This window comes from Macadamia integrifolia, chromosome 4 (genome assembly GCF_013358625.1).
Source record: "Macadamia integrifolia cultivar HAES 741 chromosome 4, SCU_Mint_v3, whole genome shotgun sequence".
NCBI lineage: Eukaryota > Viridiplantae > Streptophyta > Magnoliopsida > Proteales > Proteaceae > Macadamia > Macadamia integrifolia.
This window is the reverse complement of record NC_056560.1, coordinates 13,036,925-13,047,627: the sequence shown is the minus strand read 5'-3', so window position 1 is coordinate 13,047,627 and position 10,703 is coordinate 13,036,925. Positions and strand designations below refer to the sequence as shown.

Below are 10,703 nucleotides of genomic sequence, written 5' to 3'. Positions count from 1 at the left end.
TCTTATATGAATTTTATTGTACTTCTTATTTGTTTATTGTGACATTCTTATGTGAATATTCAGAAGTAGTCTTGAAAGGAGTTTTTTTTGGAATTGTTACAAGTTATCTGTTGCTTGCCATATGTTGGTCATTCCATCTTGGTTTGTTTCACTAATGACCAACCACCCCCCCAACCACCCCCCCCCCCCAAAAAAAAAAAAAAAAAACAAAAAAATGTGGGGCCTTTAGGTCACAGATTATGCATTCTGTGTGCTTGAGCCTCATTTCATTGTAGAGATTATAGAAGCACCAAAAAATGGTAACTAAAAGTTTATTTTCTATTTTTTAGGTGCATTTTCTTTGGTGATATTTCTTCAAAAAGGGATCCCAAAGCTTATTTGAATTTTATATTCTCCCTTTACGATTACTTTCGTATGAAATATTATACATCGGATGAGATGGGAAGTCCCGAAAAAACTCAGTTGCCTCTTGTTATTAATACCCCTGGATGGGTGAAAGGTATGCTCCAGTTATGGGGGTTGTTTTATTTCTATTTTATTTAATTTTTCAATGTGTAAATTTTGGACTAAGTCCATTGGATTACATTGCTTCTTAATTGGGCTTCATTTGTTTTCATGAATGGCTCTACTAAACTAGCCTCATGATCATATTGTAATTGCTCTTGTTTACAGGTATTGGCTATGAAATTTTGGTGGAGATGTTGAAATATATTGCTCCTAGCCATGTGGTCCAGATACGAATCTCTGCTGAAAGTAAGAATTTACCAACTGGGGCATTCTGGTTAGATGCTGATAGTGAGGAGATGGTTAATTTGATTGAGATCAGTTCAGCGCGGCAAGACTCTTTTAATAGATCGTAAGTTCTTAAAAGTCTTCACGTGTGCTTTGGCCATTGTTGTTCCAATGTTGCTTGATGGATGAGCAGGGTGATTGAATCTGCTTAATTATTTGTTTTGAATCTTTTCTTCGATTACAAGTGCAAGATTTCATTGGTTTATGATTAAAATAGAGAAGTCTACATCTGCCTGTTCCACCTGAAATTCGAAAGCCATTTTAATATTTTATATGTCAAGAAGTAGACAGTGACAAGGTTGATGTAAAAGCAAATAATATGATTTATTAATATTTTCTGTTTCCGTATTTGTTAAGGACAGTTTTACAACATGGTTGATAGAGTGGTTGAGAATCGAATCCTTTATTTTTGTGTGTGCTTTGATATGGGACTTGGAGCCAATTTTTTCTTTGGAATTTCTAGTGATAATTATAAATCAATCTTAAGTTCTTAAGGATTGGCTGATCCTTATCGGGATTACTGATCGGTATCTTGAGTCAGTATCAATCTTAGTTCTTAAGGATTTACTGTTCCTTATCTGGATCGCCTGATCTGTATCAGAGTCAGGACTTACTAGGCTTGATCAGAGAGAACCACTGTTTGGACTGTCTGATCCAGATCAGATAGATTTGAACTGATTCAATCCCAGCTCCTTATCTCTTGATCCTTGTGTTTATCTATCAATCAATATGGATCCCGATGACTAGGTGTTAAATCATACTTATACACACTGATATTGAGCAACATACATAAAACATGTCAATATGCTTTCTTTTTGAGAAGATTTGAAATTCTCTATAACTAGTTACCAATTACTTCTTTGTTTCCTTGAACCATTTTGTCTCTTTCGCTCTATAGGGTGTTGGTACAGAAGGATGCACGTCTTATGCGGGATATGCGAATCATTGCTTATTTCAGACAATGCTTTCCTAGTGATGCGCATATCACCACATTCAAGGAACTTTCTCGTGCCTTGGCTTCTCATCCTCCGTATGAAGTCCCTATTTCAAGTATCAAAGTTAGACATCTCCATTGCCAGGTTGGGCCAGTATACTATATGAAATGCCATAACATAATTAGTGAAATATTTTATAGTTTATTTCTACCAATGTATGGATCCTTAATTATCTTATTGTTTTGGACACATTTAAGATCCTTTTCCTAAATAAAGGGGGGGGGGGGAGAGATAAATTTTCTTACCATTGTAATTACAAAGGCTGGAAGACTCAGGACCTTGGTTCACTTCCTCTAGTATTCCCTTTTTTCGGCCTCATACAAAGATAGTTGGAGTTGACTTATGCTTTTTTGCGTCATAACTGGGTTCTCCAAACTTTTGTTCCTTGAAGGCTCAAAAGCCACTCAACTTGTATACTTGACTGAATCTAACCTTTCTATCCTATAATGTGTGATTGAAATTTATTCAAAAGCCCTTCCTGTGTGCATGGTGCATGCTCATGAATGGATTTTTTGCTTCCCAAGTGATATTCTTTTAAAAGGTAACCTGTCAGCCTATGCTTTTAATGTTTATTTTCTAATATGACAAGCTTTTATGCTAGGTCCCAAGCAGTGAAATCTTCCGGAGTCTGAATGCTACCATTGTTGGTCTGGCTGTTAGTTCGGAAAAGTCTTTAGAATCTGAGCCTTGCATACCTCAGTGTGTTGGTCTTGGTAGGTCCTGTTCTCATATAAAAACTTTCTTTCCTACACATTTGTTCTTGCTTTTCCTTCTATGGATCTCTTCCAAATATTTGCTTAGATCATCTAATCAGTTGTTATGCCAGTTTGTTTCTCTATACTGAATACACTTTATAGAATTTTACAAAAGCATTAGCTGTCTATATGTGTCGATGGAGCTTGTAAAGAGGGGCATCATTTTTACAAATTTTCGGTTTCCATATTGTCATAGGAAAGGATGAAGCATACATGAAAAGAACCAATGTGCAATACTATTTCATGGTGTGTCAATGTAAACTAATTCTGAGCCAGAAAAATCCGGTGAGATAATAGTATTGATAGGATCACAGGACATAGAATATAGACAATAAGGTGAGAATGTGGAGAAAGTTTGTTTATATTTCAAAACTGAGAGCTCAGAACAGTCCAGTAACTTAGTCGAGTGGTCTATATAATAGAAGAATAGCCCTGCAGAATTTGATAGAATTCTGATGAGAGAGTAGGGATCTGCAGAGAAGTCACAATGCTACTATGCTAGTAGGATTACTAAATAGCAGTCTAGGAGCTAAGGTTCCAGAAACCCAAACTCAAAAGAATAGATCAAAATTTCAGGGAACAGATGACCAACTAGAATTCAGATTTTGAAGCAAAACAGAGTAGTAATTGAAAATTCATGAGAAACTAATAGGATATACTGAGCAGAGGGGTGCTGCAGGGTATGGAAGCTGATAGAATCAACCTTCGATCTTGATATAGAGGTGAAAGCCAGGCTAGAATTCCACCTAAATCCGTCAAGCACACTACTAAATTCACAGCTGCAAGCCTGCAACTACTGAATCTACCACAGCCAAAGTTTCAGAACTGAAGACTATGTCATAAATTCGTGTCTGAGGCCATAGGTCACTACATCTGCATATAAATTTCATAAAATGACCGTCCAACAGTCCTGAACTGACTTGGAATTGAAACTAGTACTTGGACATAGTCAAAACAGACTAGTATTTGAAACTTACTCAAACTAGGTCTCTAAAAACAGAACATAGGCTTAGAATGTAATATGGACTCAAAATCAAGCTAAGTTTCAACATAAAAAAACTTAAATATGACCAAAAATTTGGACTAAACTAACTCTACTTTACTAATTGTAATTCAAACTCCTACCCATATTTTAGTCTTATTAAAGTGGCAATTTACTATGAAAACCCATTGTACCAAAGGCCCAACATGTATAAGACCCAATCCAAGGCTTATTTCCTCTGCAATAAGCCCGCTTTCGTAATTTATCTGCATCATGTGTACTGGGTAGGGACAACAGAAGAGCATGACAATCTGTGAATTTACAATGTCAGAGTAGCAATCCATACATCATAAAGAAAGATTAAAATTCAATATAATGATATTTACGTGTTGTTCTTTTATTAACTCTTCCTTTGAAGTTTTATGAGTGTCAACATCACAACTGCCTTGCATGAATGAGTTGTTTTAACAGAGTTACTTAACACATCCACCAGCTATTTACAGAATGCATATTGGTGGATCATCCTAATGATGCTCTGTTTTGCCATCAATTTTTTAAAGAAAAAAAAAATCTTAAAAAGTTGAATCTCTGCCATTTGAGCTTCTAATTGCAAATACAGTAATAGATTTAATTTGTTCATTCATATGGCGACTTTATTTCTCATTGCTGTTGCCAAACTATTATTTAGCTCAGAGTAACTGTCAAAAGTGTTAAGTCCTTCATACATGTCTAACATTATTCAACTTAAAAATGGGTGAGTTTTAAAGCTTAAGGATCCTAAGACGTTGTATATGTTCACTATTATTTTCTAGCAAATGAATCAGTATGAGTTTGCATTCGATCACCAGCAATGACTGCCAGATATAATGCTATAGAAGAATATTTGTGAGTTTGAGAGTCTTGAAACATATTGATGTTAATCTTTCTGACTATGAAATAATTTTCTTCAAAGATGTTGGGCCTAGATAATTTTTTATCTCTCATTTACATTTTCTCTTCGTTTTCCTCCCACTTTCTTCCTCTTTGAGCTTTCCTCTTTATCTCAATGTAAATGCTGAAGAATGGTTATGATTTTGAATCTTAATCTTAAATTATCCATTTACATAATGCTTTGTTGAATCAGGGATTGTTAGAGGCATTGATATCTTGAAAGATCTATTCTATGTGATTACACCTGTTCCGAGGTGCAATCTGAAAAAGGTCGATCTTTTTCTACAGGGTTTTATTCAAATTCCGACTTGTCTTCTGCAGGTATGTAACCTTTATAATGTTTATCTCCTTTAAGTTCTTGGTTGTTTTCCTTATGAACCTTGTAATGCTTGTATCTACTGACTAAGAAATTAATATTTCACGCTTGATTTGTGTTTGTTGTTGCATATCTGCATACATGTGAGGAAATATGTGGTATACTTGATATGGAAATTTCTATCTTCTCTTGATTTGTTCCACATGATCCTCTCTCCCAAGGTTTCTATCCCACTCTATCATCATTCATGAGTTGGGAGAAAGCAACTTGTGCTAAAATTGGGATGCTTTTCGCTATTACAAGAATGGGGAGGAAAGAGACACTGGGACAGAGGATGTGGACTTTTATTGGGAATAGAATTAACATGTGCAGTGTTCCAAGTTAAAGATTCGTAGTTATTCAATGCAATTGATTCTGGCCTACCATATTTTCTCTGAGTACTCTCAAATAGTGAGTCATGGACCCCCTTGCACATGTCTGCAGTGCAGGTGGACGATTGGCTTGTTCCCTTTCTTGTATCGATCATATTGTTGCTTGTTTAGGAAATGTTTGTTAAATAATCTCTAGTCTATAGATGGTAAAGCGTACAAAAGGAGGAGGGAGATTAGGGCCCTTGACCAAATTTGCCAGATCTTACCGCAAGTTCTCCAGGTCAAGGTTCCACATTGGACGCTATTAGATAATACCCAGCAAGTGGATAGTCATATGGCTAGATGGTAGCTAGTATTTATCTTCGGAAGTTTCAGTTAATTCAGTTTTTGCTGCATATGATCTTAATATTTTATATTTAATACCTTTTCCGTCTCTTTTGCTCATCTGCTTCTCTTCAGGTACAAGGATGTGCGTCACCTTATATGTCAGCAAATGTGCTGCCGACAAATTAGATCTCCTGAATAGCTGTACTGGTGCCAAGTGTACAGGCATATCTCTGATCTCTTTATGGGTGGTGTTGACTGAAATCTTCAAGTAATTGGAAAGTATCATTCATAATTGTAGGATGTTTTTCATTTTATTTATTATTTAGGGGACTATATATACACTTATTTTTTATACAAGTGCTCTATCAAAAGAATCTCAAAACTGCCACGGAGAACCGCCATTTTTGGATGGGTGTTTTGCTTAACTCAGAGAAGATGCTTCTATAATGTCAGTGTCTAGCATTGATTTAATGTGCCAATATCATGAACCAAACCTGGGACTATGGAACAAGCATGTAGTCATCAACAGCCAGGTCAATGTGCTGCATGCATGTACTTGTGTTTCTGTCCCTCTAGTTGGTTCATTTTGTGAGATTGAACAGCACATAGATTGATTGCATGGAGGTTAATTCGAAAAGACACAGGGCCTTGTTCTCTTGAAATTGATCGTGACTGCTCCTTTTTCTCGCTAAAGATTGCTGTTGGCCAAATCAATGAACGTTGCAACACCAGAAATTTTTTAGGTCCATCTAGATGCATGGCTTATAGGTGGGTTGTCTCCAATTAGGAATTAAATAACTATGATACAGTTCAGTGCAGACATGAATACTGATTCTCTCCCTGCATGTTTCCTTCTTTGTCCATTGTAAATGGGGATTCTGTTTTTAACATTTTCATCCATTACCATTTTGCATTAGGGACTTGGGTCATAAGTTTCTAAATGATGAGCAGGGTATTTTGGGGTTGATTGCAATCAATATAGATGCCGCTTATTGATCTTATTTTCACCAAGATATTTTTTTGACCTTGAACAATCTTCAAGTTATATCCACATGTGACATCATTCTGGATTCAGTGAAGCTGCTTATGCTCACATATCTTTTAAGATTTTCTCCCTCCAGCCAACATTGAACTCTACTGATCTCAATGTAAATAGTTGCTTCACTGTAAATCTCGAACATGGGCATTGGAGGTGTATCCAGTTTCCAGATACAATTCAAGGTTTAAACGTTTTTTATGTTATGGAACTGTTGGTGATGGGTTTGGCATCAGACCAAGTTCACATGAAAGCTGCCTATTTTCTGTCCGTTATTTTTTTTTTTTTGGGGGGTGGGGGGGCTTACCTATAAGGCTCAGATTGCTTGAAAGGAAAGTAAAGAGAAGGAAAGTGAAGGAAAATATCTGTATTTCCTTCACAACCAAACACCAGAAATGAGGTCTGAGGGCTGCCCTAGTTAACTTGTAAAGTCGACGAGTATTATTTATGTTTGGTAGCCGAGAGGAAAAGAAAACAAAGGTTTTTCTCGGTTTGAAATTTTTTCTTTGTGCTTGGCATGTCTTCATCCAAGTGAAGATTCAGTTTTTGACTTTCAAAATTCCGGTTGGGGATTGTGAAGTTTTCTCTTGTTGGAAAAAAAAAAAAATCTTGTTAAAAACACAAGGAAACATGAGAAAATATAAAAACTTTTTTTTTTTTCTTTTCTTTTCTCCTCTTCTAACCAAATATACATATATATATATATAGATACCAGATTACAGGATCGAGATATGCTAAAATCCAGGGAAGTAGTGATCTCCTGGTTCTGTATAGCAATCAGGACGAGATAGGTGCAATACCTTACTCCGATCCAGCAAGGAGACTAGCACTGAGATGGGTGCAATACCTTACTCAGAACTAAATTTGTGCTTAAATAAAATAAACAAGCAGAGAATAAAACCATAAACTGAAATAAAAGATATGGAAATGCAGAAAATTTAAAGGCTGCTTAACAAGATCTATATCTTGGAATCAAGAGGCTCGACTGTAGGCTTTGATCCAAGGATAGAACAAGAAGCTGCAATATGCAGATGCAGATGCAGAATTAAAGCTAATAATGCAATCAAAGAAAATACTTTGAAATATAACTTTGAAAATAAAGATTACAATATTTGGAGATATATTTTTGATCCAGAGTTCTGGATTGGTTTGGGTAGGCTTGGGTTGGAGGGTTTGAGAAAAAAGAAGGTTGGGTTGGCTTTGAGCTATAGGTAGCTAACCTTTGATGGACGATCAGACTTGGGATGATCGGAGTTTGATGAAGTCCGGCGGGGTGCTCGGAGAGATCTTAGAAGAACTTGTGGAGGCTCAGCTTGCTTCGGAGCTTCTCTCTCTAAGTTCTAGGATTTGGAGTTCGAATTACAAGTGGTTTGGGAGAAGGGGTGATGCTCCTTTTATAACATAAGGAGGCTTATTTGAATTACATGTAGATTTGGGTTGCATTTGGGTTTCATTTGGTACTGTACCAAATTATGAACTATTTGACATTTCATTTGATACTATTTGGAACTGTGCACTTGAATTTGTATTTGAGATGTACAGTTGCTGCCGACACTCAGAGGACTGTTGGCGCCGAAAGCTGGAATTGCTGTCAACAAATGATTTGGAATCTTTGATTTGGATTTTGTTGGCAGTTGATTTGGAATCTTCAATGATCTTACCACGGCATTCCATGTGTCAGGGACACTGTTCTCCGTATTGGTTTGATCAAGAAATTTGTATCCTATTTATTTGAGCCGGATATTGGCCGGACTGTCCTATAACCTGGGACAGTAACAGTACCCTCTTTCCTTAAAGGTCGTCCGGGGTTAATTGACTAGGTGTAATTTAACGACTACACCTCGTCGGCTAATTTATAACCGTCTTAGCAGACGTTTTGGACCAAAATTATTTGGTCGAGGAGGGCTTTGCATTAACTGCCCGTCGAGACCGCCAGGAGGTAACTTCTTTGAATTTGCTGGAGGAAGACGCCGAGAGACTGTCAGGGACGAAGTCAGGGTCTACCTCATATGGATCTTGCCCATAACAGAGTTCATGGGCAGGAACAGATCTTTGCATAGATTTGAGACTGTAGGCATCATCACTGGAGCCTTCATTGTCTTCATTATCTGAGTCGGAGCCGAGCTCTGCCAGACGAGCGCGAAGGGCTTCCTTCTCACTTTTGGTGCTTGATTTGGAGGAGGTTTGGATTTTTGGAACAGGTTGGAGACCTGTGAGGCTTTTGATTAATGCATTTTTCTCACATTTGGAGACATCACAGTTGTCCCACCATTTGATGTTGAATGACCGACAGAGGACTGGGGCAATCCAGTCATTTACCTGGTAGTCATAAATTTGGTATTCCCAGAATAATATCCATGCGAGGCGGCAGTGGAAAAAGAATCTGAGAAGATTAGGTTGGTGAGGTTGGGGTGTTGAGTTTTGAGAAAATATTTGGAAGGAATCTTGGATTTGTGGGGGTAAGATTTCTTCCATGGGTCCATATTGGTCCCACCATTTGGGAAACCAATTGGGAGTTTGATTGTTGAATTTGTATTCAAAACAGAAAAACCAAGAGTGGCGGTTAGTTCTATTTTGAAAGGTGAAAGCTTTGAACCAGGCATCCTGGTAATCTTTGTATGTATAATTTTGTGGGGAAAAAATATTTGAAAAGTTCCTTTGGTTCATGGGATGAGTTCCCCAATCTTTGAGAGACAGGATTTTGCAGATGGTTACAGTTGTATGTGTAACCAAAGTTGGGTCAGTTCTGTCATAATTGAGTTTGAGCCTGACAGAATCGGTTTCGACGAGAATATACTCGTAGAATTCTTGATTTTTTGCCATGGAGTCGGAATGGTGATTCCATCCTTTGTAGAAAACTGCTTGTGCCATCATAATTGGTGACTCAAGATATTTGTATAAGGGCTCTTCAATGGTGAAGAGGTCTTCTTTGCATGGCTTTTCATAATATTGGCTTTTGAGTTTGGAACCTTGTGCTGTTTGAAGAGGTTTGGCTTGTGTAGTTTGGAGGCTGGTACTGGCCTTATTTGTGGGTTGGATGGGTCCTGCGGTAGAGCCTACTACCACAGCATGGGAATAAGGTAGTTTGGTAGTAGCCATTTGAGTCTGGCTACGGGTAACAATTTGGTGTGATGGTGCAGCAGAAGCAGCTGTAGCACCATAGTTTGATTTAGTTCTGACAACAGAATTTGATGAAGTGGACTCCTTAGGAGGAGCCATTTGGATAAGGTTAATTTGAGGAGTCTGGCCCTGTAAGAATTCACGGGTAAGAAAGTCAGGGACAAAATTGGATTCTCCTTTAATATATTCTATTTGAAATTCAAAAATGGATAATAAAGCTTGCCATCGGGCAAAAATTTGTTTTGATGCAAGATTTGAAACATCATTTTGTAAAACATATTTAGCTGCGTTACAATCAACACGAACTAAAAATGGTTTATTTAATAATGTATTTTAAAATTTTTGAATGCAGAGAACAATCGATAAAATTTCCTTTTTGATGGTACTGTAATTCTTTTGAGCAGAATTCCAAATACCAGAAGTAAATTGGACTAATTGTTCTTTGTTATTATCAGGAAGTCTTTGTTTGAGAATTCCTCCATATCCAATGTCAGAGGCATCAGTCTCAACAATTTTATATGCCTCAGGGTTTGGAATGAATAAACAAGGAATTTCTTTAACAAACTTTTTGATTGTTTGAACGGCAGTAGTTTGGGTTTGAGACCAGGGAGCTGGTTTCTTTTTAAGCCGAAGATATAAAGGCTCGGCAATCTTACTAATTTGGGGAAGAAAATCACGAACGTAATTTAAACTTCCTAAAAATCTTTGTAATTGAGTTTTATCAAGGATTTGATCAGGGAACTTTGCACCAAAGGTGATAGCTCGATCGATAGGGGTAAGAGTACCTTTCTCGATCAAGTGGCCAAGGAACCTTACTTTGGTAAGGAAAAATTCCATTTTTCTTTTTGACAAAACAAGACCATTTGATTTAATGATTTGATAAAATGTTCTTAGGTGTTTGAAATGTTGTTCTAGTGAATTTGAGAAAACCAGGACATCATCAATATAGACAATAGTGAATTGTCCATATGGATTGAATATATCATTCATGATTTTCTGGAATTCACTAGGGGCGTTTTTGAGGCCGAATGGCATAACATTCCATTCATATAGGCCAAAAGGTGTTGTGAAGGCAGTCT

The 10,703-nt window shown here is 37.1% G+C and overlaps 1 protein-coding gene across 1 annotated transcript; it reads left to right on the top strand.

Moving 5' to 3' along the window:
* Window positions 1-297: 297 nt before the first annotated feature.
* Window positions 298-5,920, top strand: LOC122075975 (polynucleotide 5'-hydroxyl-kinase NOL9-like). Its single transcript, XM_042641212.1, has 6 exons — window positions 298-499; window positions 673-856; window positions 1,691-1,871; window positions 2,389-2,500; window positions 4,648-4,775; window positions 5,601-5,920. Exons 1-6 carry the CDS (start codon window positions 415-417, stop codon window positions 5,652-5,654), a joined length of 744 nt encoding a protein of 247 aa, XP_042497146.1. The 5' UTR covers window positions 298-414; the 3' UTR covers window positions 5,655-5,920.
* The last annotated feature ends 4,783 nt before the right edge of the window (window positions 5,921-10,703 follow it).